General features: G+C 42.7%; 2 protein-coding genes across 13 annotated transcripts in view; one reads left to right on the top strand and one right to left on the bottom strand.

Annotated features, from left to right (window-relative positions):
- The window catches only part of SPATA2 (spermatogenesis associated 2), a 46,222-nt gene extending 32,308 nt beyond the window's left edge, over positions 1-13,914 (bottom strand). The window contains exons 1-4 of one of the 10 annotated variants that reach the window (XR_013957896.1): positions 13,708-13,914; positions 10,421-10,846; positions 7,241-8,710; positions 4,905-6,831 (exon numbers count right to left, since the gene is read on the bottom strand). Coding sequence is in view for 7 of the 10 variants with exons in the window: in XM_080628182.1 (XP_080484308.1) it covers positions 7,460-8,710; positions 10,421-10,738 (1,569 nt within the window). In the remaining 3 variants the exon portion in view is untranslated. Of the gene's footprint in view, positions 1-4,904; positions 8,711-10,420; positions 10,847-13,043; positions 13,253-13,423; positions 13,546-13,707 lie in introns of those variants that run through there. The other 9 variants (XR_013957895.1, XM_080628182.1, XM_080628176.1 and 6 more) reach the window with 9 other exon arrangements.
- A 116-nt stretch (positions 13,915-14,030) lies between these two features.
- RNF114 (ring finger protein 114) lies at positions 14,031-20,122 on the top strand. 3 transcript variants are annotated; one of them, XM_080627625.1, is made up of 6 exons: positions 14,031-14,207; positions 14,847-14,997; positions 16,123-16,229; positions 16,838-16,949; positions 17,835-17,942; positions 18,165-20,122. In XM_080627625.1, exons 1-6 carry the CDS (start codon positions 14,080-14,082, stop codon positions 18,228-18,230), a joined length of 672 nt encoding a protein of 223 aa, XP_080483751.1. In that variant the 5' UTR covers positions 14,031-14,079; the 3' UTR covers positions 18,231-20,122. The 3 variants fall into 3 exon arrangements, with proteins under 3 accessions (XP_080483751.1, XP_080483752.1, XP_080483750.1); XM_080627624.1 differs by having other exon boundaries at positions 14,032-14,207; positions 16,838-16,952; XM_080627626.1 differs by lacking the exon at positions 18,165-20,122 and having other exon boundaries at positions 16,838-17,033; positions 17,835-17,924.
- Positions 20,123-22,006: the final 1,884 nt, after the last annotated feature.

Raw genomic sequence — 22,006 nt, 5'->3', positions numbered from 1 at the left:
CTTCACAACAAAGCACAGTAGAAAATGCATAAGCATGCTTATTCCCCTTCCTGGCATTAGGAATATTCTCTCAGAAATCTCTGTTGTTAAGCTCTGGAGAATAACAGAATTTAATCATAGCAAAAGATGTAACGGCAGCTGCCCTAAGAGGGGCTTTACTTCTCACAGAGAGGCAGAGCGTTGGGAATAAAGCCCCTCTCCCCACTCTCCCTTAAAAAGGAGAAGCAGAGCATATGCATGCAGCCCACTGATTTCTGTTGAGATGGCCCAAAGCCAGCTTATAAAACAGACTTGTTACAGCTATAAGAATACATCTTCTCATTTAATACTGTGTGAAAAGATACTAGAACAGGTTTGCAATTTAGGGCCAGGAACCAAGCATAAAGCAAAAAGCAATGGAAATGGCATTCTCCCCTCAATGCACATCCCAGGACCAATAAATGAGCCACCTCCACCAGCTCCATCCAAGGGAAACTGAGTTTCCAGGAGGTGTTTCACAGTGATGCTGAGCTGACCTGTCTGGACAGAAAGGCTTATGGCTCACCCCAGCACTGCAGTCTGAGGAAGCAGGTTTTGAGCAGGTGATGTAGCAGATGGCATCCTTGTCCCCTTCTGCTTCTGCCTCTGAGTCAACCCGCACTATCTGCAGCCAGCAAATCCATACATCCACCCTCCCCCTCAGGCACACCCGAGCACCGGGCACAGAGAGAGCCATCAGTGGCACTCTGCCCATTCCCTCCAGTGTCCCTTTGGGGTCACAACACAACCCTCTCCATGGGAGCAATTACAGGCTCACTGCATACTTGGTTGTAATGGAGAGTATGTCCAAAAAAACCTAGCCAAACAAACCCCCCATCACTCCAGTTAGACAATCCCATCTACACACCCCAACCAAGCCAGCAATGCGCTACCAGGTGTCTGATCAGGATTCTAGTGTCAGAAACTGCTAAGGAACAGTTACGCAGCTATTTCCAGGGGTTGCCTTCAACATTCCCACCCAACCACACTTCACCTAGCAACATAGAGGAAATCTTCATGCCAGGACTTGGCTCTTTGGGAGATATTCTGGCCCTGAGCTGATGTAGGTATCTAACAGGGTTCCTCTGTACCCTTTAAGGGACCACACAGATCCTGTTAGCAAGCTTCCACCAGCTTCTGTGGCCCTGCTGTGGGACCTCACTCACTCCCCACTGCCAGTGGTGCAAGGGACCACACAGCAGGGGAAGGGGCCTCTCCCCTCCATCACAGAGCTGCTTTGTGGGAAGGTTCACCATGAATATACTAGTTAGCATAAGTGCACCAAGACATGTAAACAGGCTGTTCCTTTTTAGATTTGCTTGTTAGTAGCATCTGTTTTGATTAACAGTTCATTTATTAGGATTTGGGGTTTACACATGCCACTGGCATAGATCCACAACTGAGTCACTACAGAAGCTCAGTCTTGCCTAACTGGAAGGTAAAGTGCAGAGCAGAGCTTATACATGTGCAACGATGGAGAGATGTGCAGAGATTGCTGCTTTGGTGAAGATAGTTCACTAGACTGTCAGTGCTTCAGAAAGCTGGACTGTGAAAGTTTCAGGTAAGGCAGTTAAACGGGAGCACGTTGCACACAAAGCTACAAACCAGATTGTACTGACTCTGGGGGAAAGCAGCATTTTTCACTAAGGAGCTGATGAACAGTTGTGGGTTGATTTTTCTTTTTCTTTTTTTAAAGCAGGTTGATGATAAAAAAACCTCTCAGAACAGTATGACTATCATGAGAATGATTTCTAAAGCAGGAAGCATGACAGCCCCACACCCACAACAGCAGAAGCAGCTGCCACATGCAAGTTGTCAGCCACATACTGCAGGCCTGATTCTGCACTACTTAAAGCTACTTGGAGCTCTGACATCGTCTTCAATGCAGTGAACTGCACAATGCAGAATTAACTAAAAGCTCACTATAAGACAGGAAAAACAGATGGGTGGTATTACTTCAGTCAGAAGGTATTTCACATCCTGATCTCAAAGCAGGAACTACTATGATAGAGCCCAGCCTGAACAGAAGGACCAGGACCACCACGACTTACATTCAGGATCTGCAGCACTAAGAACTAACCCCACCAATATGAAGTATCAGTAATTAAAACAATCCCTAACCTCATCTGAAGTTCCCTGCAATAGGACTTCAGTGCCTCCCAGATTCCAAATGCTGGAAGATAAATTTCTTCTTGATGCTAAAGAAAAATACCAGAGCAGGTTGTTTCATTTTTATCTGGAACATTTCCACTTGCCCACCTCTTTTCTGCACAAAGCCTTTCCAAGTGCAGTGGAAGTCCATGCCTGGCTTTAAGCACAGGCAACTTGGGAAGCTGCTGGATGTCAAGAATATTTCCATAGCCCCTTTTCATCTGCTGCCGCAATGGAAAACCAGACCCACTGCTGCCAGCTGAGAGATCAGGAGTACGGGCATCTGACTGCAATGGTGCACCAGCAATAATCATAGCCTCTGACCCTGCTGTTTCTCAGGGTAAGGAAACAGCAAACCCATCCCACCAAGAAAGCACCTGTGGCAGCATGGTCCAGATGGTGCGTTTTGCCTGTATTTGGAAAATCTTGCCTTATCTCTTATCTTGTCTTGGAAAAATCTTTGGAAACTCTGCCTTACAAAAAGGCAGAAACCAAGTGGCAGCACCCCAGAGTCCCTGAGCAAGGCATTGTCTCCCATGTTTGCAGGGATTCCTAAGGAGACAAGATCCTTTCTTCCGCAGCGGTCAGGGCAGCAAAGTAGCTGTTTCCAAAAAAGCAACAACTCACAGCAATGCCAGAGCTCTCATCCTCTGTTTCCCACTGTGAAAGCAGCAAAAGCAGTGCAGGAGGGGAAAAGAAGGAATTGTAAGGATTGCTCCACTCTGAGTACTACTAGGTGCCATAAATTCCTGGGTACAGGTCCAGCATCTCCACAACTCTACATGGTCAGCCTGCTATTAGTTGCCTTTTCTGACTCTGGCACAGTCCGGCTGCAAGTAGCTGCCCATCAGCACACTGACTACCTCTACTGCTACACAGGTCACCTTGTCACAGGGCTTCAGATTCGGGTCTGAACCAAGACCCACTGCACAGTATAAAATATGCCAAGATATTTTCAATGCAGAGAGCTTCAATGCTGTAAGGAACAGCCTTGCTTTCCACACATTAGCACATTGAAATCTGCACAGCAAGCCTGTCAAACAAAGCAGCTGCTCTCTGGCTCTCCTACACCTCTCCTCAGACGGAAGAGCTTCAATTATGTGGCATGTCTGCAGGATTTTAAAGTTAAAAGACCTGCCGCCATATCACATACTTCAACCTTTTGCCTTCCTCCAGGCGCTGCATAAGATGATCTGATGCACTTGTCTGTTCATTTTCATATAGAGGCTCAGTGCAAAAGGTTGCCCTCGGAGTTTGTTTTTCACAGCAGGGGTGTAGGAGTACAAAACCAGAAAGCTACTTAATTACTGATTCTCTGCCCCTACAGTTTCAATACTGGCAAGGCAAGTTACAAAAGAAAAAAAAAAAAAGTATCTTTCCTAGGGGAATACAACTGAAGGAAATGAAGGGGAAAAAGTGATTAAAAGTAACTGCAATGTTCAATTCCACTTAATTTTATACAAGATTTCTAAGATATTTACATACCTAACAGCCTTTAGACAAACACTACCACATTCCATGATTTTCAGAAAGCATGGGGCATCCTTCACAAATAGAAACATTTGTAGCTTAACTCAGTTGCTGCTTAGATACCACAGTAAGGGCCATGCTAAAAGGCTCAACTCCCACCCATTCCAGGGAACTAACTAAACCCGAGCCAAAACAGGTACATCAACATGTTACCTTAACTTGGAATAACCTCCTGCTTTTCACCCAGTCACTCTGGCAATGTATCAATTATCACCATGCTCAGATTAGCTTCTGGCTCTAAACAAGTATTAGAAAGGTGAATCTTTTCCCTTAAAATAAATTCTACAGCATAATCAGCAACATGTACTGAATGCTTGTAACCCTCAGGCATCTTCCAGAAACAAATAAATTTAAGGAGCTGTCAGTTCAAACCATCAAGTCTGAACTGCTAACATCCTTTAAACTTCTGTTGAGAGCAAAAGACACAGGAGACACACACAGGTCTGTAATCACAAATGTCAGAGTAAAACAGCACGAAGTCTCGTTTTATATGCACCAGAAATACATCAGCACAAGAAGCACAGTGATGCAAGATAAGATTTCCTGCAAGAATATTTTAGTTACCTTGAGCCTGATTTTTATCATCATCCCTGATGCTTCCAGTAACCTCAAGAGATCCTAAGATTAGAGGCCTTGTAGAAATGGTACTTCTGGCATTTCAGCAGTTGCCTGACATGCTTTAAAACAAAGGACAAATGAAAAAGTGATCTAGTTTGGAACTTGAGGAACTATCCTGCTCTGGAGCTAGCAGGATGAAGAAGGAGCCAGAAGGCCTAACTCAAGTGCCAAAAGTACATCAGTAGTATCACACATCTTCTGCGAGATGCAGCTCATATCAGGAAGCTCGTTAGAAGTGTGTATGACATCGAGAGTCAAGGCTGGAAATCAATGTCTGTTAGCTTCACATCACCCATGAAACCTGCTCTCCACCCCACGTTAGTCTGTCTGCTGCAGACTGCTGACATATTGGCTTACATGCTCTTATGGAACAAACTGAGTCATGCTGCTAAGACTTGAAAATAAAAGCTTTTAAAAAAAGCTCTGCATTCTGCAAGCAGTACATCCAGTTTCATAACGCTGAGGCTCATGATACATACACTCTTGCCCATCTTTGCCCCCAAGATTACCACTGGGCACCAACTCATTTCTGCATGCAAAACGCAGTTGTGAGACAGACAGCTACATGCACTCCACTTTAAGAAAAGAGTTTAAGCCTTTTCTTAAAGGCTTCTTTATTTTTAAATTCCTTCAAAACATAATTTAAACAAATCAGATGCAAAACACCTGCATTTTAAATTAGCATATATTTTACTGTATCAATCACAGCAACCTCATACAGTAAGATACACAAAAATAGAGCATGGTATCACTTCAATTCAACACAGTTTTGTACTACAGTATTCCATGACATATATACACAGGACTTTTCTTTTTCAAAGCAATTATAGTCCCTGCTATGTTCACTGTAAAAATTACGTGGCATCACAGTTTTAGTTATTCACTGTAGTGTGAGTAGCCATATGGAAATTGAACTAGTGAACTAGAAGATACACTGTAGAGCAGCCAAACAGGCATGACATTCAGAAGATGAACAAAACCAAAATAGCCACCAAAATGAAAACCACCCTTAGACTGTATTTTAATAGTAAAATTGTTTTTAAATTCTTCACTATATACAGAATGTATCTACATTTGTGTCATATTTATATATATATATATATTTATAGAAAAAACATACAAGATTTTCAAAACCTTAAAATCAGTCACCTAAACAATATTCACCCCAACCTTCAGGGTCAGCAAGGCAATACTTGCCTATACCATAATGTTCAGCTGCAGTCGCTTGATTCAGACTTTTCCCTGATTGCTAAACACACGCCATTCACTTTGTTTCTTAGTGCAAACTGTACAGTAACTTACTGCTCTCAGCCCTCTGTAAGACTCAGATTTCATCTTATTTCCATAATACTTCTGACACCCATTTATGGCTAAAATTATTTTAGCTATTTTACAACATTAGCCTATATAGTTTCCCCCTCTACCTACCTCAAGCCCTCCCCCCACCCCAAAAATGTAATACAAATGATCATTCATGCATGTTTCTGTCACACAGGGATCAATGGACATTTAAGTTTAGAAGCCTAGACTCTAACAGTGTTTAAAAAAACCCGAAGTGAATAATTTTAGTGCAGAATGGACAACATAGTTTACATCTCAGCTAGAGTTTTTTACAGATATTTTAAACACATTAAATTCTGCACATCAGATTAAGTTGCCTGATACTTTGTTCTAACCAGCTAGGTGGAATAAGGAAGCTAGAAGGATTCCTGTGGGTTTCCTTTTAACAAAAAACTAAAGCCTATTCATAACCAGGTGTTGTTTGGGGGTCAAACTGTACAGAGCCTAGCACGACGGAGTCCTGGTTCTCCGCTTGGGTTCCTACGTGCTACAGTAACAGAGATAAATCTTATTATCTGATTCACATCCATAACTGATGGGTTTACTTTAACAGGAGTCACAAATGAGCTCTGATTTTTAACCAGGCCAGTGCTTTACTTGCTGGACTACACTACAGAGGTGGCAATGAATTTGGAAGCAAGCATAACATTTATACTTACAATTTCCATAACCACAAAGGAAAAGCGTGCACTGAGAACCAAAATCCTGCAATTCTTAGACAAGACTCCACTCAGACTAGTGTAGCCTTGTCAGAAGGAGAGAAAAAAAAAAAAGTCAGATTAAAACCCCAAAATTGATCAGTCTGCCACAGTGACTATAATAAGCTATGAAATACAGTACAAGGAAAAACAAAAAGTCACCTGAACAAATAACCCAGAGAGACTTCATAGTTATAATGATTCTACCACTTTTAAGAACTCAACATATTAAATATTTATTAAAAATAAACTGTTTCCAAATACCTATTTACAGTACAAAGAGCAGTACTTAATACATGTGCAACAGAAAGTAAAGAAAGTCAGTACTCATCTGAAAGGACAACACTCCAGGCATAACTTGAGTAACGTGACTACAGGTTCACCTTTTTGAACTATCATACGGTAAAACCCAGCAGGATGAAATTGGCAACACCCGAAAATAAAGCACAAATTGTCCAGATTCAGATTATATAACCTTGAGATAAACAACAGGGAGATAAGGGGGAAGGAAGAAACGTCAAGACAAAAGGAAGAGATGCTGTTGGTGTTTGCATTTTGGAGACTAAGAAATGCAGACACACTTCAAAAAAAAAAAACAAGATACAATAGTCCTTGTTGGCAAAACGAGCCATTCACATCTCTTGCACATTTGGGAGTCATACTTTAATCAAAAACCCGCAGTAGTTTCATCGCTCATAGGAAATGAGGACCTTCAATTTTCAAGCCTTGCATGGATTTACTTGGGCAAGGAGATGACTGCAATGTACGAGAAAGGTTTGATGTCACTTTTCTGACATACAACAGCTGCCAAGTTTTAAAGAAAAGAAAAAAAAAGTGCTCTTCTCTCCCTTGAGATTGAAAAGTAATGATCGTTCAGGAGTTACCTAAATTATAGCAGCATGAAATCGAATGCGTCTGCAGCATCTGTGAAGCCACAAAAATCAAGAACTGGCACCTGATCACTGAACCATGGTTCCAGACATTTGGATGTGTTCTTTTGGTGAGAGGTCAGTGTTATTTTCCTATCAGTGGAGTCAGAACATTAGTTAAGATAGCCCTTTCCCCTCCCCCTTTCCTTCCCCTCCAAAACAGACTAATCAAGTCTATCTATAAACTACATGGGACAGCTGGGATGATTTATAGTTTAACTGATTGTTAGGCATGAATCTGTGAAGCTCGCTTTTTCTACAGCAGGGATCATAATAGTAAGCATTGAGGCAAGTGTCACATGAGACCTTAGAGCAAAACGTGCAAGTGTTTGCAGCTCCAGACCGGTTACAAAAGCCACAGCGGGAGGTGCCTGAAGATTTGGGTTTTGAACTGAACTGAGCAGCTCTCTCTTGACTCTGAGTCTGTGATGTGTACTGAGATTTCTCCCTTAAAGACGCAGGAGGCAAGCCATCGTTTGGAAGTGGTTTGATTGAATAGGTGCTCTGTTTCACTGCTGGGTATTCCTGCCTAGAGTTGTACAGATTGTCACACTTTTGGCAAACAGAAGTGCCACAAGGTACACCACAGTTTTGGCACTTGAGGGAAGCTGTCTCTTTGGCTAGGTGGGTGCGTTTGTGGTAAACAGGGTTGGCATCATTTTTTAACACCCATACGTCAGGCTTAATAGCTTCTTGTCTTTTAAAATTTAACATACTTCTAGAATCAGAATCAGTATATAAATCTAAGTCCTCTTGAGCAGAAAAATAGGAGCTGTAAGGGACATTTGTTCTTAGCATGCCATTGTGATGAGATGAAGTTGGCAAGAATTCCTCTGAACACCCATGTGGGGAGCTTGACACTGTCAGAAGAGAGGGTGATGGACGGATAATCTCATCTTTAATGTCATCTTCTGCATCAACTAAAAATGGTTCTTTCCTGAGACTCAGTGAGCTCATCAAAGGTGGTTTCTTACTTTCCCAATAATTATCATATGTGTCCACTGATTTAGAAGGCTTGCTCACTTTTGGCTTGAAATAATCTTTAGAAGCCCGTTCGCTCGCTGATTTCTGGAGTACCATTCGTGCCATGGAAGTGTTCAAGTTTTCTTTGCACTCTACACGCCGTTTCATGGCTTCTGAGCAGCCTCTAACATCTTCAGTGCTATTTTTTCGTTCATTTATGACATCAACCTCTGAATAACCTTTATCCTTCACTTGCAAGTGAATTTCAACAAGCTGCTCGCATTCCACTTTGGCCAAAAAGAGTTCAAATGAAACCATTTTCACTTGAATGGCATCAACCTGCTCTTTGAGCTTATACGTTGTTCCCAGTTCTTGAACATAGCCCATGTAGTTCAATATTTGCCTTACATCATCTTCAGTTAGAGCAGACTTTACATAATAAACAAAGGGTCCAGTGTAGGTCTAAGGGGTTGGGGGGAAATAAAAGGAAAACTAAGTTACAAATTCAGTGGTGGACTAGATGTTCAGATAATTCAGTGACAGATACCATATAATTAAATAGAATAATAACCACAGTGAACACATGCAACTCCCATGGCAAGATGAACATCATTTCTGAATTCCTCCTGCTCAGCAGATGGAAATTCTGCATGAGGCAAATTCAAAGTAGGAGAGTTTCCATTCAAATTGAAATCCTGATTAGCATAATGTCAGTGTATAGCACAGTGATTTAAATCAACAGGGAGGACATTAACTTTTATGCATACCAGATATACTTGCACTTACAAGCAAGCTTACCATGAAAGGTAAAAAGGCAGAGATTTCATGTATTGCCCTGGACAGGGGCTAGCTAGAGGTAACAGGAACTCTGAGTTACTGTGGGAATACCAAAGTCTTCTTCCGCTTTAAATACACTGTACTATTTCTATGCAGTTTCAAATGTTTGGTTTATATAATTTTATATTAAGTCAAGCACTAAAAATGACCAAAAAAAACCCCAAAAATGAGTTTGTGCAAGTTGAAATATCCTTAGCATCTGGCATATCTGAGGTATGTTCTTAACCCAGTTCAAACTGTTTTAGATTGGAGGCAAGAGTAGCCTGCCCATCATAGCTTTGTATAGAACAGCTACCGGATACACAATGCACAACCAAAGTCAGTATTGGCAGTGCATCAAGAGCTATCCTCAATGGATCAACTAACATTTCAAAGGCCAGAACTTAAGCATAAGATGAAAAAGATTTATACAGAGAGCTTGAATAAAGGTAGTTCCCCTTTAGGGAAATAATGTTCAAAGTCTTTGCTAAATAACGAAATAGCATCTTCAAGAAAAGCAAAAGCACCCATCACTAGAGCACACAACCCACAAATGACTTTAGACACCTGTACCAGCAGTGTTTTCATTCAGCTTTCAAGTATCAAAACTGTTCTTGTAAGTCACCTGCAGCATTCATCACTGAAATGCTGCAGCAGTTTTGAATAATCGTATAGGAAAAGATAAAAGAGAAAAATCAACAGCAGAAAACTCACTATCTGACTTCCAGCACCCAAGCTGAGCAATGTGCAAGTTCCTACTTTTTCCTCTGAGATCCTGGCATAGATAAATAATTTGAAAGCACATCAAAATCAAAACTTCATGAACTGAGAGCTGACAAGCAGATAAAAGATCCTCTGGAAACAATGCTTCTAGAGAAATTCCTTTACCATCATCATACAACTTGTGGAAACCTCAGCAAGGCATTCACTTGAAAGCATGCAATGGTTGTTAGTACTCGTGCTCCGTTAATAGCTGTTCCAAGACAATAATCAAACTTTGAATGAGCTTAAACACAACTTGACCACTCACCCTAGGGAAAGCATCTCAAAGTAGAAATTAAGACACTGCAGCAAGCTAGCTAGGCTGAACAAAACCCTTATATAACCTCTTCCTCTATTTTATGGTTATATTATAAATGCAAATAGTACTTCTGCTCTTGGGATACTCTTGCCAGCACAACACTTTACACTGCAATTTTCTTATGGTTTTTGCTTACCAACTGTATGGAGACAAACATATATATCATGCTAATAGGCGGGGAAAAGAAAACAGACTATAGAAGAAACACATGAAGTATGTTAAAAGAAAGAAAAACAAATCATGTTCTCACTATGGCCACACATAAAATGCCTTACCTTAATATTTTTGAACTCCTTTTTCCAGGGGTAAAGAAAGAGATTAATTCCAACTGTCTCGAGCATGCTGAATGCATTATGTAGAGAATGTAAACTTGAGGATTTCACAGATCTCAGTGAGTTTTCAGCGATCTCGTAGAACTTTATCAACCGGAATCTATAAAAGGGATCAATTTTGGGAAGGCAAAGAAAGGCTGCGGCTGCCACTCGCAAATATTCATCATTAATCGGACGATGCTTGTTGTCAGAGGCACTCAGTTTGCATTCATGGAACTGTACATACTTCCTAAATAAATCGTCTTTATATTTTGAATCCATTGAAATCAGTTTTTATCTCACGCTTGGGCAGCTACCTCGTCTCTTTCATGGTTATTCGGCAGTAAGTTGATTATCTGGCATTAAGAATCTTCAGTAATGGCAACTCCTCTGGAATAAAGATTGAAAACAAAGACAAGTCAACAGAGTTGCATAAACCCCAGATATCCACAGCACTTCTCTGCTTCACAGGATTCCATAAAATGGTTCACAGAGCAGCAGCTCCCAGAACAACCTCTTTAGGTTTCTGCACAAGAAAAATGTTCAGGAGTCTACAGAAACGCTGTTGTCCTGCTTTTCACTGTCGTTCTCTACTCTTCTTCCAGTTATCCAGCTAAAGCAGTACAACAAACCTACATCGAGCAAGGCTCTGAGAGTTTGATGCAATAAAGCCAGGACTGAGTGCTCTTTGGCTCAGGGAACTAAGGCAAAAGTAACTCACAGCAAAAAACAGAGGAGAAGCACAAGTTTTTAGAGTCTCTCCTCTGCAAATTATTTTGCCCTTTCAGTTCAAACAACTTAATTATTATAATAACCAGTCACCGATTGCTATGTTTTTTGTCTTTTTTTGCCCTGCACAGTGATATAAAGATTTAAAAATTCCCCTAAAGAAGTTTCTTTCGCTCAATTTAGCAAAGCATCTACTTTTTGTTTCCTCTAGCGCCTCTAGACTTGAGCAGATTTATTTGTTTTCCTGACACTTCCTGCCACTCACATTCCACCTGACGGCACACCCAGGCCATCCCTGCACTGGGAATGCTCTGCACTCAACCTGCAGAGCACACACTCCCTTGACTGCTGCAATCAACAGCCGAAGTTTCAGCTGAGTACTGGCAGTGCAAAGATGACTGTAATCTTTTCAGCAAAAAAAGAGAGCTATACCTGCCATTTATAGCTGCTTTATTAGAACAAAACCTTTCCTGGTTTTACATCATGTATGCTTTTGTTTGCAGGAATAGGTGCTTTTACGTATATATGGATCTACATTTTCACCTCACTGAGCTCACATACTGCACAGGAAAAGCTGGTGGCAAAAGAAGCTGCCTAAAACTATCAAACCCAAGGTAATGAACAGGCCAATATGCTCCATCTCAACTGCTTGAGGAGCTTGTGATTAAAAAGCAGACCACAGCCTTTGCTTTTGAAATAAAGCCACAATCCAGCCCTTACAGACTTCCCAGCTGTGAACCACGGGGAGGGGAGAAATCAATGCACTGTTTTGGTTGTAGTATGTCTGAAACAGCACTTCAGGAAAGACTTTCCACCCAATATTAATTGCAGCTGCTAGAATGCTGATCAATGCCCCCACACACTCCTGTTAAAATGAAAATCACTGTTAAGAGCAAAATTAACGGAATAAAAGGAGTCATAACACAAATAGGGGGAAAAAACCCAACACAAACCAACAACCAAGAGGCCAGGAAAACAAACAAAAACCCCAACAGCCTAGCAGTTACTATTACTCGATGAAAGGCTGCACTTAATGACAACACCATGTGGGAAAAGTTAACTAGCGGTTCAGTTTCTGCTCAAAGGCACTCTGCTCTTGTTTTTCCCACAGAAAATTGCACTGATGTCAAGAGACAAGCTGTGAATCACAGGAAATGTGGAGTTCTAAATTAACATTTGAGCATAAGGGCCAGGAGTAAACCCTTCTCCCTCCCGGGGATCTTTCCTCCTTAAGTTGTGTAAGATGAAGTCTGTGGACAAAGACAACAGAATGTCTGTTCCTTAGCAAGAAGGGCTCCACAAAAGAATTTCAGAGAAGGCTCTTTGTCTGCACATCCGTAATACACCCCCAGAACAAGAATGATCCTGTGCTGACAAGGAACTAGATTGAGTATTACAATTCTTCTACCTCCCTGTTAATAACTACTAAACAAAAGCACTCGGTTACATGGATGAGATGTCAGAATTGGGAAAGTCCCCACACGAAAGGGAAGTCCTCCACCGAGGCCCTGCAGACTGTGACACTGAAAACCACCGCCAGCTCTCACTTTGACTCGCTGTTTGCATGCAAGCCAGAGTTCACGGAGCCAAAAAGCAAACCACGACAGAGCAAACACCCCAGCAACCCTTCACAGTCCTGCTCCCTGCACACTGAGCTTCCAGAGCAAAACATCCCCATCCCAGGCAGCCCACCCAGCACCAGGCGGGCTCCGAGCAGCGAACAACCATGGTTACAAGGCTTGATAAAGCCCTCAGTACGAGCAGGCACAGATAAATATAGTTTTAAGAAGCACACTAGCTGATGCAACAGAGAAGGTGACAAGGCCGTTTTGCTGCAAATTATTGCCTGAAAACTTACAAGATTTCATGGAGATGCATGAATAATAAGGTCTGACCAGAGTCTAGTTTCTGCAGGTGAGATGAGAAAACATCTCTATCCGTCTCCCGGGTCAAAACCTCAGCTGAGGGATCCAACCACTCTGCCTATCCTGGACTGCTTGGCAGGGCACAGGCATGCAAAAACCCCTATGGCAGATGGCGAGAAACACGGGACACGCTCAGCTTTCTCCCAGACCACAGCAAGAGAACTAGGAACGCTAAGCTTGCACCAAACGTTTGAAAACAGAACTACCCCGAACGCAAAGGCTATTGAATAGCACCAGAGCACAGCGCATAGCTGAGGAACTCCAGCCCGCGGAACAAGAGGGTGGGAAGGAACACCGCGCACTTAACGCGCACTTGGAGCCGTTGCGCTCTCCGCTTGCAGCGGAGACACTTGTTGCAGGCGCCCAGCCCGGCCTGTGCGAGGAGCGGCGGGCACGGCCGCGGCCACCACCTTCACCCCCGCGACGTGAGCGGCCTTCACTGGACACCGAGTCCGGGGCCGGCCCCAAGGGGGTTCTCTGCAGCCTCTCACCGGTGAAGGCTCGCAGCGCCCACAGCCCGCACCCCCATCCCCTCAGAGACCGCAGCGCGGGCGGGCCGAGCCCCCCCACACCCCGCATGCCAGGCCCGTCCCTCACCGCTCCGCGCTGCGGGACCCGCCGCCGCTCGGCCGGAAGCGTCCGGTGACCCGGATGCGGGGCTGCGGACCCCTTGACCCCTCACACGCTCCAGTAGAGGCCTCAAGCCCCGGGACCGCTCCTGCTGCCCGCGGGGGACGTGCCCACCCCTCGGCCCGGCCTCCCGGCGCCGGCTTCGGAGCTGCCGGCCGGAGGGGGCGGCTCGCAGCGGCGCCCCGGAAGTGGACGATGGGCACCGCCCCTTGCCGCGAGACAGCTACCGCCGCAGGGCGACGTGCGGTGACACCTCCCGAGTGGGCGGATCCCCGCTGCAGGGGCGGAGCCGCGCCTGCGCAGGGCCGCTCCCCGGGTGCCGGGCGCGGCGGCGGGAAGATGGCGGTAGCCGCTGCCGGTGCGTCCTCGTCGCGCTCGCCGGAGCGGCAGGACCCGCTGTCGCGCTTCACCTGCCCCGTGTGCTTGGAGGTGTACGAGAGCCCGGTGCGGGTGCCCTGCGGACACGTGTGAGCGGATGACCTGCGGGGAGGGGAGGGCGCTGAGGCGGCGCTGCGGGGCCCTCTCGGCGGGAGGGCAGCGGATACCCGTGGAGAGTGGAAGCTGTCGGGGGGCGGGTAGCCGTCGATGGTCTAAAACACGGCTTGGGGGGGTGGGGGGGTGTACTCTCCGATGATCAGGAACCCGTCGGGAGGGGGGGAGTACCCTTTGATGATCAGGGACCCGTCGATAACCGGGAACCCGTCCGGGGGGGGCGGGATCCCATCGGAGGCAGTGGGGTGAAGCAGTGCTGGCTGAGGAGAAGGGGGCTCTGCTGGCAGCTTTGCTTTGTAGCAGCGTCTTACGGGTGTCCTGGAGCTTCCGTGAAAGGAAGGAGATAGGCAGGTAGTCTTTTACTTTCAATTCCCTTTTCTCCGGAACAGAGGAAGGAGCAGAGGGAGCACTGTCCAAAAGCAACGACACTGAGCATTATGAACTTGAATCCTGCTCCTCCCTGGCATAATAAACCGGCAGCCTGGTGACATTTGTGTGGCCATGGTTCTTGAGATTCCATTATCACTTAGTGCAGAAGGCATGGAAGGGCTCTAAATGCTTATGCTGGGTGTCCAGGAGAGCTGTTCTCACCATCTACTCTTCTCCCATTCCAGCTTTTGCAGTCCGTGCCTGCAGGAATGTCTTAAGCCGAAAAAGCCAGTGTGTGGTGTGTGCCGCAGTACCCTGTCGCCTGGGAGCAGAGCTCTGGACTTGGAAAAGCAAATTGAAACAACAGAAACCACTTGCAATGGCTGCAATAAAAAAGTATGAAAGTATTTGGAAATAAAGTGCATGAGGTGTGCCTGCTCAGCTGTACTGCTTAGGGGGAAATAAAGTGCTTGCTCTTCAGCTTTCTGCAGAATCAGGTTAAAGGGCTTGCTCTGATAAGTGCTAAAGATATTTAAGATAATATATAAAAGTGTAGGCAGCACTCAAATGTTGACATGCTTTCCATGGTTTTTTATTGTTGGCCTCTTCAGGAAGTGAATTCCAAATCAAAGGTAGTGACTTTAAAATAGGAGTAAAATAGTGCTTCAGCAGTTGCTTCTGTGAGCATTGTCTCTGTGGGATAGACATCATAATTAAACAGTGGATGTAAGGTTAGGTATTAGCTCTTAAACTTATAATAAATCATAAACATAAATCTTTGGCTCTCAAACATAAACTTATTTGCTTTCTTTGAAATAGTTATGAGTCAAAGTTGTCTTATATGGTTATTCCATTCCATACGTTTATTATTTGTTAGCATCCTGCATGTTGAATTGCTTTATAGCATTCTTCCTGATAGTTCCTTTCTCTTTGTAAACTTGGGCTTCTTAGTGTTAATTGAGTATGTAAGAAAATATCCTAGCAGATGGCAAAACAGCAAGAAGATAATTAGACACGCTAAGGTGAGGGTAACAGTTCAGTTGATTTCACTCTTTGTTTCTGGGTAGTGTCTTCATCCCAGCTGATAGAAAACTGTAGTGCCTTAATTAATTTTTGTTAATGGCATCAAACCATTAGTGATCAATCTACACCAAGATCTGTACTTAAAGCCAAATCGTTTTCCATACATTGTCATAGATGAGGTAAACTAGCTTTAGATGAAGCAATTTTATGCATATATACACTTGTTGTAGTTTAAACCCAGACACAACAACACTATATTAGAGGTTAAGAAAACCGTGCTGTCCTGAACAGCGCTGTTTTTGCCAAACATTACAGGCAGCAAGGTTACAGATTAACTAATCTGTAATCTCAAGGCTTGCTGCCTGGCCAGCTGAAGTGTTTTCCTGCTTCAGCACTGCCTGCAGAAAGCTGCTTTGTTTTACATGTTACTACTTAAAAGTGTAGGAGTAACTGCAAGTAGTTTCAATTAACCTTGCTCTGCAACTGTTGCCTGCACAGATGTATCTCTCAAAGATGCGTAGCCATGCAGCTTCTTGTTCAAAGTACCAGAATTACATCATGGAAGGTGTGAAAGCCGTAACAAAAGAACCACTTCACAACACCAGGTAAGTAGCTCCTCTCTAGAAATACTTGTAATTTTTTGTCAAACAAGTAAAAGCAGACCTCACCTCTTTGCTCAGTTTGGGCATTCATAATTTTAATCCTTAACACATAGTGAAAAACTAAGCCTTAATCTGCAACTGACTGTGCACAGGCAAGCTGTTCTGCTTTCTACTGTGGTCTGTGCACATCTCTAAGATCAGGGGTACTCAGTAAAAGTAGCTATTTTTTAAATAAAACTTTTATCTTTCTGTCTGTTGATTATAGTAACTTACAGTTAAGGGAAGTTGGAATGAACTGTAGAGCTTGCGTCTGGGTTGTAGCATATTAGGGGGTTCCCTGTGCATTAAGAAAAATAGATGACAAATGGCAACATTTGTAGAAAACTATGATTCTATGTAAATCTGGATGGTATTAAGAGTTCCTTAAACTATTGTTAAGAATTTATAAACTGTTAAAATTAGCTTGGATTTTTTGTATAGAATAAAACTAGTGCCTTAAATAATTTGTATTCTTGAGAGCTGGTAAGGCAACATTTGAGTATTAAAACCTAAAGTTTTTATTTTTAACTTTCTTACAGTGATAAATAACCTCTTTTTCTCCCCCCAACCAGGAACTTCCCCAATCGCTTTACCTTTCCTTGCCCATATTGCAGCGAGAAAAACTTTGATCAAGAAGGACTAGTTGAACACTGCAAAACATTGCACAGCATGGATGCAAAACAAGTGGTAATAAAAAGTCTTGGTGCAAGAATTGCAATGAAGTCTAGTCTTAAATCCCTTTGAAACAATGAATTAGAGACTCTTGAAGTTAAGTACATGTTTATTCCTGTTCAAGTCAAATGTGGGTATGCTGTTCATACATTTAACTTTAATGCTGGGTTTCAGTACATTCTCTGGAGGTGACTAGCTTGTATTCCTATTGCAGTTAGGTGACATCCTCCTTTCATCTGTAAAAAAATGGCAGACATTTGAAGTTAATTAAGCACAGTAGCAAACATAAGTTAATAAAATACAATTTCAGGAAAAAGGCAAACATTTACTTTTCCCTTCTGGTGTGTTCAGCAATATACTATAAACTATAGGTAAAAACGCTTGCAATAAAATAGTCTATCATTCTAGTAATCTTTATCTGCTGATACTCCCTTTCATATAAGAGGGATTGCGAAACATGGAACTGAATTTGGAACTTGCATGTTTCTGGAAAGCTTTTTTTTAAATTCCAAATTATTTAGGAAAAAAGTTCCTTTTTTCTCTTAGAGAGTAGTGATCTTTGCAAAGGAGATCAAGGAATCTCTTCTGTTACTGAGAAATAAAGGCTAAAATCTTCAAAAGCAAACAACTGAATTCTGGTTTTCAGACTGCAGGGAGAAGAGTAAGACATTCCATTGCAGACATCTAAGACATGAATTAAGATTACTTGGGATAATCTGAGGCTTTTCTATTAAATATCCCAGTAAACTGTTTGACATCATTGTGCATATAGAATAGCATTTATCACAAACCTTGAACTTCAGTCTTCCATGCTGTGTCTGTCCTGCCCTTCCTACTGTAAATGTTAAAGCACTTAACCATTGGGGCTTAATTGGCTTTTTTGGGGTTTTCTTGAAGGTTTGCCCAATTTGTGCCTCAATGCCATGGGGAGATCCAAATTACAGGAGTGCTAACTTCATGGAGCACCTTCAAAGACGACATCGCTTTTCATATGATACTTTTGTGGTACGTGTTTCCTCATCCTTGGAATAAAGCCTCATGGCTCCTAAACCCCAGCTTTTTTATATAGCCATTACTGTGAAATCTCATCTTGCAGATGGTATCATGAGAGAAACTGGATTATTGGCAAATGAAAGGAAAAGATGGATTTTTTTCTGTTCTTATTTGGTATTGTATTAACCAGCATGGCTGTTGCAGTAAAGGAATTTCTGTCCCCTTTGTTCACAGGATTATGATGCTGATGAAGATGATATGATGGCACAGGTTTTGATGCGCTCTTTGCGAGATAAATGAAACAACCAGAAGATTAACTGTAAAACTCAAGCTTCCATGAGGGGGAAATGCCCAGCATCCTTGCACTTCTCCCTGTACATTCCAAGATTAACTCAGGCATCCATAAGTACGGAAGGCTTCAATCCCTATCCCAGTTTCAAATCCAAGTTGGTTATTTCTATACCAATGGTCTATACCATTCAACCCTGTCAACCTAGTTTTCTTACTTGCTTCACACAAAGCTTAATTGCAACATGGAGGAAACAAATCTGTTTTTCTTTAACAATTTCCTGGTTTCTTTTGCAGTTGTGTTCATTTGATCGTCTAAAAACAAAAAACATTCCAAATGGAATGGCCTGACCTAGTTAATAAATATCTCTCCCCAGTCTCATTTACATATCTTAAATGCTAGTAGGAGAGGTGTAGTTGTAGCTCTGTTTTCCCTTAGTGAGACCTCTAGGTGCTAACTGTAATTGTCAGACCAACTCTCATTCAAACTGACCTATGATACCTGTGATCTCATAATGTTTCCCAGTGTTTAAATTCTCAGACACAGCCTCTCAGCTATATGGAAAATACATCTTCAGTATGAGTCTTCAAACTACAAACTTTCTTAGCAAACCTTTGCACCTCTTAAGCAACTTTTCATTCTGTATATGATTATTACTTTCTTCCATGCTTTGACCATAATTTCTAGCCTGGAAGATAAACTTTAATGTTGGTCTAAGGTAAAATGCACCATTTTTAAACTGTCTTAGCAAATCTTAATCATATTTGCAGGCTTTGTGATTAAATCAGTGGTTTTGAAACAGATTTCCTAGTGACTTTAAGCCTTATGCTGATAGGGGAATTAAGAAGGGTGCTTTTTTTTTTTTCAATACCTCTGCTTTCTATTTAAACTAAAATTTTCATATATAATCCTAGTTTTTCCATCTCTCAAGGCTGGTAGCAAAGCTGACCGTCAGTTCATAACACTTGCGTAGCACTGCCTTTCTGCATTACATATTTTAACAGGTATTTTGAATTCCTGTTCTTCATTTAGATGTTGCTAAAGTAGCTGAAGCTGTACTTGGAGTGTTTTCCATATAATGTGTACAGTTTGCAGGTAAAACTTTTAAAGGAAAGTAACTCAGAAAGCAGGATGACAGTGCCAGTACATGGTAAATGGATATTCTGTATTCAAGTCTACACTTGTACTATAGACTTTCCTTTTTAGTTTAATGTTTTCATTAACAGTCTGCACAGTCAAGATGATGAGATCTAAGGATCTAAGACACCTAGCCAGAACTTGTAAATCATGGTAGTGTTGAGATGTCTAGTCTAATTTAAGCATGTTTAATTGGAGCAGTGGACCTGCACCACCACAGGATTGAGCACTAGTTTATTTATTTGACCAGTAAGTTTAGGGTAATCACACTCTGCAGACTGCAGCATAGCCTTACCCTTAAAACAATGAAATGCATCTTGGTTAAAACCTCTTGATTAAACCTTGTGTCCAGCCAGACCTCTGACATACTTGAGCTGAACTTGGGTTTAGTATGTTTCCCAGCCTGTTAAAGGCTCATCCATAGGTATCTGCTGCTGACTGGAGGCTCAGTCTTGGGGGCAGGGGAAATCTCATTGTACTATGGGAAAAGGTACTGTGTTTGGGGTTGGTTATTTTTAATGCTTCATCTGTAAAGAGATTATGGTGTATTAGTGGTTGGATGGGGATTTCAGGGTTCTGGCTAGAACGCAGTTTGATGGTACGCACTGCCAGAATCCAGATTTCTGCTACTATTCTAAGTGCACTTCCATGCAATTCTGATAAAATGTTTAAGGAGCAGTTAGAAGCTTCCGAGCAATTACTTTGTTGTGTTTTTGACTTTTGAAGATGAATTACAAATAAAGGCCATTTAATTTATAAAATCCTACCTTCACGTTAACTCCAGTTCTTTTTTCCTTGTGGTCCGTACGTTTCATTTCAGCATCTCCCTAAAAACACTTCTTGCCAGCTGTGGAATGCTGCAGGGAAGACACTGAGAAGTGCAGAGGCTTCAGCTTTTGGCTTCCATTAAGTATTTTAGAAAAACAGGTTAGAGCAGATTCTGTTGAAGCTGGCCAGGATACCGCAGGTGCACCCTTGTATGGGAGCACTTGCTATGGGAAGCCATGGAAACAACACCCCCTGGAGTTTCTTGTTAAATCGTGGAAGTGTGACTGTCCAGCAGGGCTTTTCTGTTGAAATCTTTACAGCTCCCATCACTTTAATGCCCCTGGATGTCAGGTTTGTGGTGGTGACATCCTTGTGTTCTCAGTTCTGGTAGCTCCCAATGAGGAGGTGATGCCTGGCTTGTAGCAGTGGCTGGTCAGAAATTGCTGGTGACTGTACCCTGACTGTCTGCAGAGCCATTCCCTCACTGTACAACTTGGGTTTGATTTGCAGCAATTTACTTAGGAATTATTTAACAGAAGATACAGACCAAAAGTATTGACTGGAAAATGCATGCTGGTTCTTCTTTAATTCTGATGACATTAGTCTGTGAATAAGAAGCTATGTCTTGGCACTTGCTCGCTTGGCATCAGGGGAATTCATGGCACTGCTTTCTGTGCTGTGATGAGCATCTGAGATAAACCTAGCCATAGACTCCTACTGCTGCTGAAGAGCTTTGTATCTCTGCTGCTAAATACGTCAATGCAAACATGTTCACACACGGTATGTCTTACTGGTATTTGCTGTTTGATTTAAAAAGGCATTCTGTTGAGGCACGTGTGTATAGCCTCGATTCATCTCATCTGTGTGCAGAAACTCGTGATTGAAAACAACCCTTACTAGATAGCGAGCAGGTGAATCTGGGCTTCTAAATCCAGCGGAGAGTTGCTGCAGGAAGGTGAAGTACTCTGCCAGGGCTGCTCTCACCTCGTCAGCACCTGATCTTGTAGCCCCCAAGTGCCCATTGTTGGTGTTAATGCAATCTGGCCGCTTGGACCTGTGAAATTCCCAGTGTCTGGCACAAGGAGTGAGCCTTAGGAGGTCAATTAGCGAAGAGGGAGGGGGCAGAATGGGAGAAGACAAGCTGGCAGTCGAGCTTGCTTTTCTAAATGAATCTGTCTGATAAATAGGTCTGATAAATTGTTGTCAGCATTAATTATATCACAATTGTTTCATCTGGAACTATGACAATACATCCCCCTGGTCTCCTTGCACTGGGTAGTAGGGTCTTGTAAAGCACCCCATCTATAAGAAAGCATTCATGATGTACTCTGGATCCGCATGTCGTCTGATTGACAAAGGCTGACCAAACTTGCTGCCAGACTTTTTGATAGTCACTGGTAAGACCAGCATAAGAAGAGTTAACCTCTCCTGTAGTACAAAGGCTATGGTAAGTCACTATAAAAGCAAATGAGGGGTGTGCTCGCAGTCCTAAAGCTTTTCTTTGGTTTAAGTGTATGAACAATGACAAGGTTTTAGCCTGTTTTGGGGGTGGGTTTTTGCCTCCTGTCACAGTTGTGTTCATAGTGCTTCATTCTTCAAAAGCAACTGATTTTTTGGGTGGTAAACTACATTATTCTCCATGTGATACAAACAAGAACTGTCGAAACCACGATGAGAACTTCCTTTTCCTTCTCCACTCTTTCCCCAAAACTCCAGAAAATACCCAGCACTTACTGGTCACTACAGGCTTCCTGGGGCTCTGTTCTAGTTCTTCTCACGTTTGTTCTGCCTTTACCTCATACTCAGACACTGGGCTTTAAGATATAAACCAGTGAAGCTTCTGGGAGCCGTTTCAGCAGCCCCATGCAGTGAGGTTCCCTTC

Source organism: Psittacula echo (assembly GCF_963264785.1).
Source record: "Psittacula echo genome assembly, chromosome: 12".
Classification (NCBI taxonomy): domain Eukaryota; kingdom Metazoa; phylum Chordata; class Aves; order Psittaciformes; family Psittacidae; genus Psittacula; species Psittacula echo.
Note: the sequence above shows the minus strand (reverse complement) of the source record. Positions and strands in the feature narration are given on the sequence as shown.

Bases quoted from the DNA above. Each gene is read 5' to 3' on its own strand.
- RNF114 (XM_080627624.1), top strand. From the start codon at position 14,080: ATGGCGGTAGCCGCTGCCGGTGCGTCCTCGTCGCGCTCGCCGGAGCGG. The intron at 14,208-14,846 runs GTGAGCGGATGA...CTCCCATTCCAG, and splicing joins CGGGTGCCCTGCGGACACGT to CTTTTGCAGTCCGTGCCTGC. The intron at 17,943-18,164 runs GTACGTGTTTCC...CTTTGTTCACAG, and splicing joins TTTCATATGATACTTTTGTG to GATTATGATGCTGATGAAGA.